The sequence below is a fragment of the Podarcis filfolensis genome, assembly GCF_964270895.1.
Source record: "Podarcis filfolensis genome assembly, chromosome: 5".
NCBI lineage: Eukaryota > Metazoa > Chordata > Lepidosauria > Squamata > Lacertidae > Podarcis > Podarcis filfolensis.
In genome coordinates, this window is record NC_139608.1 from 86,367,942 (window position 1) to 86,380,169 (window position 12,228).

Sequence of the window (12,228 nt, forward strand, 5' to 3'; positions counted from 1 at the left end):
TGGGGTGGGGTGGGGGGAACCACAAACAGCAAGTATTTAAATCATTCAAAGTATAAAAACACTTGGTATTGTGAAATCTAAAAAAAATACGAGGGAAAAACAGGAACGGCGGGCCATTTCTTAAGCGACTCTAGTCGTAAAATTCTGTCCCTTCTCCAGTCATGATCACTAAGGCAGAAGACCAAACACCCATGTGGAGGTGCTCTTTGCTAACGTCACTAACCTTTACTACACCATTAGAACGCAGGGCAGTCCATCAAATAATGTTTGTAAGAATACATATGTTCAGCCCATCACATGGTAGAAAATATGATCATGTTGTAATTAAGCTGGTCATCTATATTCACCCTTTCTCAGACAAAGGCAAGTTTGTGAGAGTCTGTCCTTTACAATGCAGCATGGGAAATGATCTTCATAAACCAAAACAGGCCCTCTTTTTCCAAGTTTAAAAAGCAAGCGGTGTTGCTCATTAGAAATAGGGATATTGGTGTTAGGAGGTTACCTGAGGTTCGGGGTCTGTTATAGGTGAAATATTGTTTCTGCCTCCCACAGTGACACCCCCCACACACTTTTATAGCAGGAGGTACCAAGCCATGCAAGTATTTGTCTAAAAGAGCAGGATTTTGGCCAGAAGGGATAAGTGGTTTGAGACGATGCGCGTCAAATTCAGCTCAGCATCCACAAGGTTAAAGGTCCGGCTGTCATGCATAAAGTATACTTTTGGCACTTTCCTCACCACACAAGATGCAAAAGTCCACTCCTATGTACAGCTAGTCAACATGAAAGGAGAAATTGTGGGTGGGTTTGTAATGAGCTGTTGTCAGCTTCCTGATGACACCTGAATACAATCCAGGTGGTGGGGTAGCTTCTTTGCATTGCAATCTGGATCAGCGAGTCCACTCACCTTCCCTGCTGAGGCAGCATTATGGGTCAGCAGTGGCATCACACAGGCTCCACAAGGGGGCTCAGGTCGCTGGGATCCTGCCTGAACAGGTGAGGGGGCAGAAAGCGCCCCTGCACCTATCAGGAGCTGGATTCAAGCCTGCCTGCATGACTGGCCAATGGTAGGCAGGCTTGGGGGACGCGGGTGGCACTGTGGGTTAAACCACTGAGCCTAGGACTTGCCGACCGGTCGGCGGTTCGAATCCCTGCGACGGGGTGAGCTCCCATTGCTCAGTCCCAGCTCCTGCCAACCTAGCAGTTTGAAAACACACCAAAGTGCAAGTAGATAAATACTCCGGCGGAAAGGTAAACAGCATTTCTGTGCGCTGCTCTGGTTCGCCACATGTGCTGCCCACATGACTCAGAAGCTGTACGCCGGCTCCCTCGATCCAGTAAAGCGAGATGAGCGCCGCAACCCCAGAGTCGGCCACCACTGGACCTAATGGTCAGGGGTCCCTTTACCTTTACCTTAGGCAGGCTTGGACACAGGGCTGGCCTTGGGGGCAGACATAATGAAGCAACCACCTGGTTTTCCTTGTCGGATTGACCCAGCAGGTGGACCGGAACTTAATGGTCACCCTATGCCTATGCTAAACCTCTTTCATTTGTATTCAATAAAGCTGTGGCCTTATTCAATCCAAAGTCAAGTGTGTGCTGTCCTTATTCTATATGCAGTCGGTTGGGGTGATGGGAGGCACAAAGCCTTGGCATGCAAGTGTCTGGGTTAACAATCCATTTTGAGATGGAGATGCTAAGGGACAAAAGTCCTCCTTGTAACCTGAGGACCCAAGTTCTGCTTGAGGTCCCAGTCTCTGAAGCAGCAGCAGCAGCAGCTTTGCGAGTTGGGTTTGCTCCTGAACCCAGCTTTCACATCAGGATATTTAAGTAGCATCCATGGCCAGGATTTGCCTTTTACAGTCATTTGGCCATTTTCATTCGAGTTCTGGTAACATTGTATTTGGACAACAACACCAATGTGCCCTGTGTAGGGCTGCTCTGGAAGACCATGCAGAACATGTATCCAGCCCAGATCATTAACTGTCAGTGGGCATTAACAGCACCCAACGCCTGTTATCTGGCGACTGGCTATTGTCTAGGCAAGATGCAAGGTGCCAATTCTTACCTTGGAACTTGAATACTTCTGGAAGCATGTGCTTCAATATGTCCTCCACCCTTCTAACAAATATACCTAGATCTAATTAGATGCTGCCTCCAAATGCCTGGCTATCATAACCAGTAGTCCCAGGGTATGCTCCGTACCTGGATGGGAGAGGTGACTGCCTAGGGACCACCTGTGCACCTTCTTGGCTTCCATGATGGAAGGAATGCGGGGATATCAATGGAAGAAAATACAACAGTGGCCACAAAAATACAGGGCTCTCTCAGTTACAGCACACCTGCCCTCATTCCCCAAGACACAGCCTTCTGATGCTTTGTTAAGACTATGGTTTCAAAAGGCCTTTTGGACGAGCTATGGTTTGGCAAGCTTTAGCTCAGTGTGGGCTAGCTGGATTTTATTGCTGAGTTTTGCGCTTTTTAAAAAAGTTTATAAAGTGTTCAAATGACTTCATTTGGTATTTTAACGTTTAGTTATTTATTCTGTGAGTCTAGGGGGCCAAAGGGGACACGGGTGGCGCTGTGGGTTAAACCACAGAGCCTAGGACTTGCTGATCAGAAGGTCGGCGGTTCGAATCCCCGCGACGGGGTGAGCTCCCGTTGCTTGGTCCCTGCCCCTGCCAACCAAGCAGTTCGAAAGCACGTCAAGTGCCAGTAGATAAATGGGTACCGCTCCAGCGGGAAGGTAAATGGCATTTCCGTGCACTGCTCTCGTTCGCCAGAAGCGGCTTAGTCATGCTGGCCACATGACCTGGAAGCTGTACGCCGGCTCCCTCGGCCAATAAAGCGAGATGAGCGCCGCAACCCCAGAGTCGGCCACGACTGGACCTGATGGTCAGGGGTCCCTTTACCTTTACCTTTTAGGGGGCCAAAAGGCAGGACAGGGGTGAATCAAGTAAAGACACCTGCCAACTGGTTCAGCTGGGAAATCAATGCTGCCCCCCCATCAGAGTCCTGCCTTCCTTCTTCCCATCTTTTTCAAGGTCCCTTTCCTTGGCTCTCTGTTTTGGGAGCATGCCATGGTTTTGGGAAAAGCAGAAGCGGGGTAATGACAATAGGAAAGAAAAAGCTTTTGACTCCGGCCTCTGCGCTCATAACTTACCAGTCACTACAGGGTATGTCTGGGGTCCTGACACGTTGTTCCCCAGGTCTGGGTTAGCAGAGCTGGATAGACTTGACTTGACTTCATCAAGACCAGGGGTCAGAGCTGGGAGGGAGTACTCATTACCCTAGGGAAGAGAGAAAAGAAAGCTCTCTATTGATGGGCTGGAAGGAAGGGAACAGTGGGCAGATGGGAGGAGGGGGTGACAGTTAGGAAGAGGTGCAACGCGGTCCCTGCACAGATGGGAGCAAAGAAGGAGGGCACAAAGCAGAGGAAGGGCAAGCTCTGGCCAGCACCCCCCCCCCCCCGCAAGCCCACCTCCTCTTGCCTATGAATTTCCTTTTCCCTTATTGGCCAGATTCTGTTGGGTTTCCCCAGCAGATGCTACAAGATGGAGGTTTGGCTGGGAGAACCCCCTTCATTCTTTGAAAGGCAGATTCAGAAAACTTGACTGTTCTCTCTGTAGGGTGTGGAAAGGCGACTGCAGAGTGTGGAAAAAAGGTTCTGCTAGGGGCAGAAAATGTCCTCTGGGGGGGTTTGCATTGTGAGAAAGGGTGGGATTTGCTTGCTGATCAGCTTGTCCCCACAGTCGTTCTTGAGCGTGCGCGCTCTCTCTCTCTCTCTCTCTCTCTCTCTCTCTCTCTCTCTCTCTCTTATTTTTTTATTTATTTATTTATTTTAAAAGAGCTTCCTTTCTTGCTTCCCCCAACCCTTGTGCATTGGGGTATGAAATTGGGGTGGGGGCAGGCCACATGGCTAACAGAAGGGTGGGAGGGGGAAAACTCATTGCATTTGAAAAGGGTGTCCTGTCCAAAAGGCAGTGGTAATTGCCTTTTTATTGTGGCAGCCTCCAAACCAGACACGGGAACCGGAGAGACTACAGGAGGAAGAAAAAAAAAGCAGGAAAAGTTGTTCTGATTAATATTACGTTAAATTAAAACTGATTTTCTGCTCTTTTTGCTTTGTTTTTTTCCCTGTCCCCGCTTTCCATGCCAGCTCCCAGAGAGCTGCCCTCCTCCTGCCGCCCTCCCTGGCCAGCCGCGATTGCCTAGTCATTTCCAATTCCTTCTTGTATTGATCTTCCTGTAGAAATCAGTTTTGTAATTAGCTGCAAATTAGGCTTTCTGCTGGGGGTGAGGCTGCCCCCTGATTTATCACTGGAGTAATTCGCTGTGATCGGAGAGAAATTAAAATGAACTCAATTAGGCTTTGGATTTGCTTTATGGGCCCCATTCAGAGTTTCTGGGGGAAGAATGACTGTGCTGGTGTTTAATAGTCTAATGAAAGTAAATAAAGGTTATTCATTGTAATAAACTCAGGGACTCGGGGATAGCAGGAGCCTAAAGCCAACCTCTCCTTCACTTTCCATTGTTGGTTTACCGCTTGGGGTGATTTAAAAAAGACTTTTGATCTTTGTGTTAAAGGCAAACCACTTGGGGGATAAAAGGCAAGCCTGGGGGAGGCAGGTAAAGATGAAGGAGGGACAGGGCTTTCCAAAGCAGCGCTTGGGCTTGGCATCAAGCAAAGGGAAAAACGCTCCATTCATTCCGCATAAGTCCTTAGCTTCTGCTGGCTGGGCTGAACTGAAAGAGGAGTTCCTGCTGAACTATATCAAATCTGCATCCTCACAGGTTGCGTCCTGTCTCTGACAAGGGCACAACAACCACCACCATCATCAGTTGGAAGATGGCACAAGGAAGCTCTGTTTGGCCGTTAGGAAACTCAAAAGAAGAATTCTGTGTAAACTGAAGGGTCTGTTAAATCAAAGGTGAGCATTTTAGTCAGTGACTCGGCTTCCTCAACCCTCCTTGTCTAAAGTTTGACATTATTATTTTTTAAAACAACAACAACAACACATCTCTCGTTTTTGCAACCCAACAGTCCTGTATTACTATGCACAGGAACAGAATGAGAATTTACAGGTCCTCTGATAACTGTTCTACAATATTAAAATAGAACTTGGGAGCCCATTTTTTCTTTTCTAGGAGGATAAAAATAAAATGATGGTACAGATTGCATCATGATTTTACAATAAATGTTTCATCTATTCATTATTTATTTTGTGTGTGTGTGTGTGTGTGTGTGTGTGTGTGAGAGAGAGAGAGAGAGAGAGAGAGAGAGAGAGAGAGAGAGAGAACACTTCCCAGGAAATGCTTATTGAAGGGTGGTATATAAATCAATTAAATATTTTTTTTAAACAAACCCACTCAAAGGACTAGCCTTTTAGAAAACATCTATCTAAAGCTCTGTGCAAGAGATACTGTTTTTACACTCAGCTGTGACATCTTCTATTGGAGTTCCTACTTGGGGAAGGGAATTAACTGTCTGTGACCTTAATGAGAACAAAAATTACACTGATGTCTTATAGGTAATGTGCACAGAATCTGGTCAACTGAATCTTCCAAAGTAGCCTTCGTCTGTGTATCCCAGATGGAAAAATATAGACTACTGCCGTCTTTAGGACACAACTGTTGAGCACAAACAAGTGTGCATGTGTACATATTTTGGGTGCGCCCTTACACAATCAAATAACCAAAGGGAAGGTGTGTGTGTTCACACAAATGCCTAAATGGTGTGTTTGAGTGGCTGTGATTGTCTGAAGAGTGTTGCAGGAAGTGTGCAGTTACCCAAAGTGATGTAAGCGTGGATGTGAATTATAGGCTGCCTTCAACATTATCATCCAAGGTGCCTCAAGGTGTACAAACAATACTATCGGAAAGCAGTATGTGTGTCTGTTTCCAAAGGGAGGCATGGAAAGAACCGATCTGTTGGGGGGGGGGAGGGGAGCTACAGAAAACACAAGACTTCTCTAGAAAATGTGCCTGCATGTTAGTATTTCTGCATCACATTTCAATGTACCTTAAAGCACAAAGTGGGCACGCCAGCACCTTTCAAAAGTAAGTTGGAGATGTGCTTTCTGTGTGCTTGGGTGTGTGAGCATGCAGGCAGATTTTGCACAAGTGTGTGGTGCATAGCTGTCAACCGTCCCTTATTTGGCGGGAAAGTCCCTTATCCCAGCGCTGTGTCCCGCTGCTGTCCCTTATTGATGATGTCCCTTAAATTTCCCAGGTTTCAAAGGAAGCAGCTCCTCTCCCTCCCTCCCTGCCGGCCAGGGAGGAGGGAGGCTCCAATTGTGTTGCTTGGCTGCGTTGCTCACCCAATAAGGAGTCTAAGAACGACTGGGGGGTGGAACTTGCATGCCTTGTGCCAATCAAATCGGCCGCGTTGCCTGGGGACTCGCCTTTGCTCAGCGCTTCCCAGTGAAGAGGTGACAGTGGTTTCCTTGCTGCATCCCCTTTGCTGGGTTGCTGCGCTGTGGGAACCACGGCTTGAGGCTTTGTTTGGCTGCTGCCTGGGCTTTCTGCCTTTGGCTAGGGGGGGCTCAGAAGTTGAACATAGCTGTGCTCTGAAAATCCCTTATTTTGGCTGCTGATCCCTTATTTTCGAGGCTGCTAGTCCCTTATTTTCAAATCTGTAAACTGACAGCTATGGTGTGGTGACAACTGGGGAAGCAAACGATGCGTGCATGCCATGGACTCAAATGAGTTTTTTGTCTGCCTGTCGTTCTTTCGAGACAGATGCAGATATGACCCACTTTAAAAGAGTGTGGGGACTCACAAAGAAAAGTATGCCAAGGGGGAGGGTGGGCATGTGAAAATGGATACATCCTTTACACCACAAACTCATGTTGGTTTTATGCCAATTTAACTGTCATGGCTTCCCCCACAGAATTCTGGGAAATGTAGTGCAGGGAGGGCATGAGAGCCTTGTTGAAAGGCTGCCCCTCCTCACGCAGCTACAGTTCCCTGGGGGGAAGGGGTGATTAGGAAACCAATTCGAGGTCTGTAAATGCAGAGTAAGGCAAGAACAAGAAGTAAGGTTGAGTGAAACAGCTTCTGCAGCTGCATGTATCCCAAATGCTTCTCTCCCCCCCCCCCCGCTCAAGCTGGGTCCACACCTGCTCAGATTTGATGTGCTCTGATGCCTGAAAGACATCAGGGTAAGAAGGACGCTCGAAGACCCGATCTAAAGCTTCCAGCTGCTGCTGCGTGAAAGTGTCGGCGCGAAGGTGCTTCCGCAAACTATCCACACTGCTCTGGGAATCGCCGTTGGGGACTGAGCCCTCGGATACTTCTGCGAGACACAGGAAGAGATAACAGGGCGTTAGTGAGGGTCGTCTCTCTCTTGCCAAAAGCACCCAATGTCTCCATCTCAATTCTCTGGGCAAGAGGGTCTGGGAACCTGGCGACGTTCGCTCCAGATCCCAGGCCCGACTCCTGAGTGTCTTTGTGCGAGCTGTCCACCCCTTTTAGAGGACAACATCGAGGCTTCAGAACCAAGCCCGGTCTGCACAAACTTGTACTCTGTGCTAGAGATGGTGTTTCACTTGGTGTTGGGGGCTGTTTGCATCAGCCTGGTGCAATCTGGGCTGTGGAGAATTAGGCTTAGTTCCTTAGTCTGATTATTCCTACTCTTTAATATATATAATCACCCAATCTACATACCATGTAGCAAAAAAGAAAGAAAGAAAGAAAGTGGGGGGGCAGAGTATAGGACACCTGCTTATACAGGATACAAACAATTTGTACCTCTTTATAGAAAGGAGTGGCCTTTCAGAGCAATGCTCTCCAGTGCTCTGCATAAGGGCAGTTTTTGTACAATATTCCAAATGCATATAATCACTTAATGAGCCACATTCTGAAAACAACAAAAAACCATCCACTCAAGGCTGCTGGCGCGATTCCCCCACCTCAACCCACATGTCTGCAGTCCTGTTAGTCTACACATCTTTCTCTCTCTATCTGTGACACAAATAGAGACACACACACACTTTGCGTCAGATCAAATTCTCTGGGCAGAGCACACCAAGCTGGGCACTACCTCCTGAACACAAAAGCTCCACTTTACTATGCCCCGGGGCAGAAATTCTCTGTTTCTTAATCCTACTTGTATGTGCACTCTGTCAGGCTAAGGTCTCGAGTTGCTGTTCATATACCACCTTCGACCTACGCTAGACAAATTTGATAGAAAACAGCTTTGTACTACGTGTATGCAGCCATATTTAGATTTTTTTTAGTAGATTTGCATTGCCCATTGCATAATGAGATCTCAAAACAAGCCCCAACATCACTGTCCCGAGGTAAACAGACCACCAAATAATTACATTTGATTCGTTATTGAGGAATCGCCCATCCCCTTCCCACGTCAGGCTCTGTCTATTGCAATCCTCACCAACTTCTGCATCCGGTTATCAGGCACAGAAGGGTGCGAGTTTGTGCGTGCCTCTCTGCGCAGGGAATAATCTGGGACCTCAGACAGCACCCCCCCCAATTCCAAGTTGGCTTGCGCTTGCAGAGATACAACATCAAAAGCCTAGAGATGAATCGCTGTTCAGATTTCAAGTTGTCGTAAACAACAGCTTTGTTGGACAGATATGACAGGTCTGTGAGGGTGTTGTGGACTTTGCACTGTTTTCTTCCTCCCTGTGACAACCAGGGGGGTCTCCAGCAGCATCTATTCAGCAGCCAAACTATAGAGATTATAGTTTTGTCTCTTGGCTTCCTACCTCAAGAAGCCTGCAGTCCAAAGCTTGCTTCTCCATTGTGGCCTATGGTAGTGGCCACTTCCCTCCTGACTGTTATACATGTCAGTTTATATGTGATTATACAATATGATATAATCAATACTGCATTATATACAGTAACCTAATACAATATCACTTGTAAGACCATGGACAATATTACATATTGATTAGTGCAAGCTTGCAGCCTCCTGCTTCCTCACCCTCCCCGACATTCTCATTCAGTGTGGGGGGTAGGGAAGAATCTGGAGCTAAACTACCTTTCCTCATCTCATTTCCATAGAGTGGGCTTTGGGGATCACTGACACCCCCCCCAAAAAAGCACTCAAAATCCATGGGTTCCACTCATGCCTTTATTCAGTTGTAGACTTCACAGCAGGAGGGTCGGCAGAAGGAATAATGGGCACAAACCAGTCAAAAACAAACACTTTTAAGTCCCAGCGATTGAAATGGGAGACGTGCAAGCACATGTTTAACGCTGCCATCCTTAATTTTTTTCTAGATTTGTGCCTAAGATCAGAGTTTGTACTTTGGGATGGCTCAGCAACACCATCAAGAAGCTAGAGAAACATAGGTCCTCAGAAAAGTTTCAAAGAAAGGTGATTTTTTTTTACCTTTTATGCAGCTCAGTGGGCCATGAAACAGTATACGAAAAGGTCTGAAATGTACCTGTAGGCAGGGACAGGCATCGGACCCTGTGAGGATATTGGGCTAGGACCCTGGTCCAGCAGGGCTGTTCTTATGTTAACGCTTTTAAAAACCTAGACTGGCACATGGTGACTACTAGGCAACTACAGGCATAAATCCCTAAGTCATTTCTGGGTAAATATAATATACCTTTTTTTGTCTGGCTTAAGGAAAATGGCTGATTCTAGGCCGTTGTGTGACTTCTGGTGACAGGTGCAGCAGTGGACAAGCGAAAGGAGAAAGGAGCCTGAAAACAAAGAGTCTCTGGGATGCAGATACACAGGGCTTCCCACACTTCTCCTGCTGCTCCCCCCTCCACCAAACCAGCAGGGGAAACTGCTCTTTAGTGCTCAATTGGAACAAAGGGCAATTCAGGTTTTCCCTGGACTGCCAGTTGTTCTGATCTATCACTAAAGAGTGGGTTTTCCCTTGGAAAGGACTGGGGCAAGCACAGAGGCACCATCTTGCGTCCAGGATTGGGGGTGGGGGCAGCACATGTCGTGCATGTGTGGCGTCATACGTGTGGCACCAAATTGTCAGGAGGAGGCCAAGCGCTGAGCCCAGAAAGAGCCAACCATTGAACCGTGCTGCCTTTGGCCTCCTCCTCCTCCCTCTCAACATCACAGGGGCCTTGCCAGAAAACACCGAGGGGGCTGAAGACCCCTCTGCCCCTAGGAGTTGGTGCACTTAGGCAAGCAGAAAACCGATCGGTCCCATGGTTTCAAGCCATGCCACAAGGAGAAATGCAGGCGACCCCACGGTGTCAGAGGCAATTGGGAGCCAGCCAGGTCCCTGTCCGGGGTGCCTCAATGCCCAAGCCGCTCCTAACCCGAAGGAAAAGCAAGGGGAGGAATGCGGACGATGCTCTAAAAATGAATTAGGCGGCAGTCGAGGAGGAGGAGTGGGAGGGTGGCAATGACAGTTATTGGACAAGCATGAATTTCGCTCCACCTAATCTATACAACGGGGAGAAATAATCTATATAACATTTCAGGTTCAAAAGTCTGTTTGACATTCTGCCTTCTCTTCCCATACATCACACTGCTTTGCCAGAACGGACTGTCTGAAAGCCGTGTTTGGGGGGTTTCCCCCTCCCCGCCACACACATGCAGGCCAGAAAAAGCCCGGACGACTGCCATGTGAAACAGCGCACTGGAAAGTCACCAGCTTTGGTCCAAAATCTTCAAGCCCCCTTCCTCTCTCTCCAGAGGACTAAATACAAACGGACAAATCAATGTATTCAAATGCGTACCTCGCCGCCACCCTGTGAGCCAGGAGTAGCTTACATTTATTGAACGGCCTCCACTGTGCGATTGTGGGAGACAGGAGGAGATAAAAAGGCAGGAGAGTTATCAGGGCCCAGGGAGCAGAGAGAAGGGCACATCCTAGCACCTCTTCAGGCAAGATCAACATGGCAAGCTGCGGAGGACAGCCGGCGTGAAAGAGCAAATGCCACATTGGGATAGGGAGGAAGCAGTGCCGGATTTACGTATAAGCTAAACAAGCTATAGCTTAGGGCCCCACTCTCTTGGGGGCCCCCAAAAAATGTAAAGGAAAAAAACACCTGGATATACATTTCCAAAATATAAGATAAAAAACAAATAAAATAAAACCTACAAACAGCAACAGTGTTTTGTAGGCTCCTGTGATGTATGTCATGGGCCCCTGCTCTCTTAAATATCACTGGTTTGCTCATTTCTATATATAGGGTGCCTTCATTCTGCATCTACAAATGGCTTTAGATACCTATTAGGTCCATAAATTACCATATGGCATAAAAAGGTAAAGGGGGCCCTTTACCATATAGCATATATTCAACACACAAAAAACAGTGACAATTTGTGGTTGACAAAGGACAGCTGGACATATAAAGGGCCCCATTACCTTCGGTAGCTTAGGGCCTCATCAAACCTAAATCCAGCCCTGGGAGGAAGCTGGCAACTTGAGCATGGTTCTCCAAGGGCATCAGGTAGCAATAAGCAAGGGGTGGGAATGAAGCCATCCTCTGCTTGCAGGGATTCTCGCCACCCAGGAGATATTGTCAAGCCATATTCCAGTTAAGTAGCAGACCTTAGTGCTGGTAGCATTAGCCAACATGTGCAATACAGTGGTGCCTCGCAAGACGAAATTAATTCGTTCCGTGAATTTTTCCGTCTAGCGAATTTTTCGTCTTGCGAAGCACGAAATCCCATAGGAATGCATTGAAAATCAATTAATGCGTTCCTATGGTCAAAAAAAGTCCAAACAAAGCCAAATTTCGTACAACAAGAGTTTATTAAATGCTCTTTAAAGTCACACATACTGTAAAGAGCATTTCAAAATTCAAACCCAGAATTTTTTTTAAAAAACAGCAGAGTGGCCCAATGGTCACAGAAAATCATAAAAATGCAGGGGGGGGAAACAAGCTTCCAGATTCTTGCAAACCCCTCCCCAACACCAAGTCCTTGAATTCCAAACACCCCAACCCAAAATCCAACCCCCCCCCAAAGTTTTAAAAGCTTAACTTACCAAATGGCTGCAAAAGAAGTTTTGGAAAAGCTTCAAAAATCACCAAAGTCTTTAAAAACCTCAAAAAAGGCTACTATGTACACTGCATTCTATGAGTTGCTCCTCGAAGTCAAGTCGCAACTGTATTAACGGTGTTAAGAAAAAGGAAACAAACTTGCAAGACGTTTTCGTCTTGCGAAGCAAGCCCATAGGGAAATTCGTCTTGCGAAGCAGCTCAAAAAACGGAAAACCCTTTCGTCTAGCGAGTTTTCCGTCTTGCGAGGCATTCGTCTTGCGGGGCACCACTGTACAG

At 47.3% G+C, this 12,228-nt stretch overlaps 1 protein-coding gene across 18 annotated transcripts in view; it reads right to left on the reverse strand.

Moving 5' to 3' along the window:
• The window catches only part of PAX2 (paired box 2), a 153,959-nt gene that overhangs the window by 28,467 nt on the left and 113,264 nt on the right, over positions 1 to 12,228 (reverse strand). For all 18 annotated transcript variants that reach the window (XM_083615743.1, XM_083615754.1, XM_083615745.1 and 15 more), the window contains 2 exons: positions 7,119 to 7,294; positions 3,161 to 3,287 (listed from right to left, as the gene is read on the reverse strand). In XM_083615743.1, the coding sequence (XP_083471869.1) occupies positions 3,161 to 3,287; positions 7,119 to 7,294 (303 nt within the window). The remainder of the gene's footprint in view (positions 1 to 3,160; positions 3,288 to 7,118; positions 7,295 to 12,228) is intronic.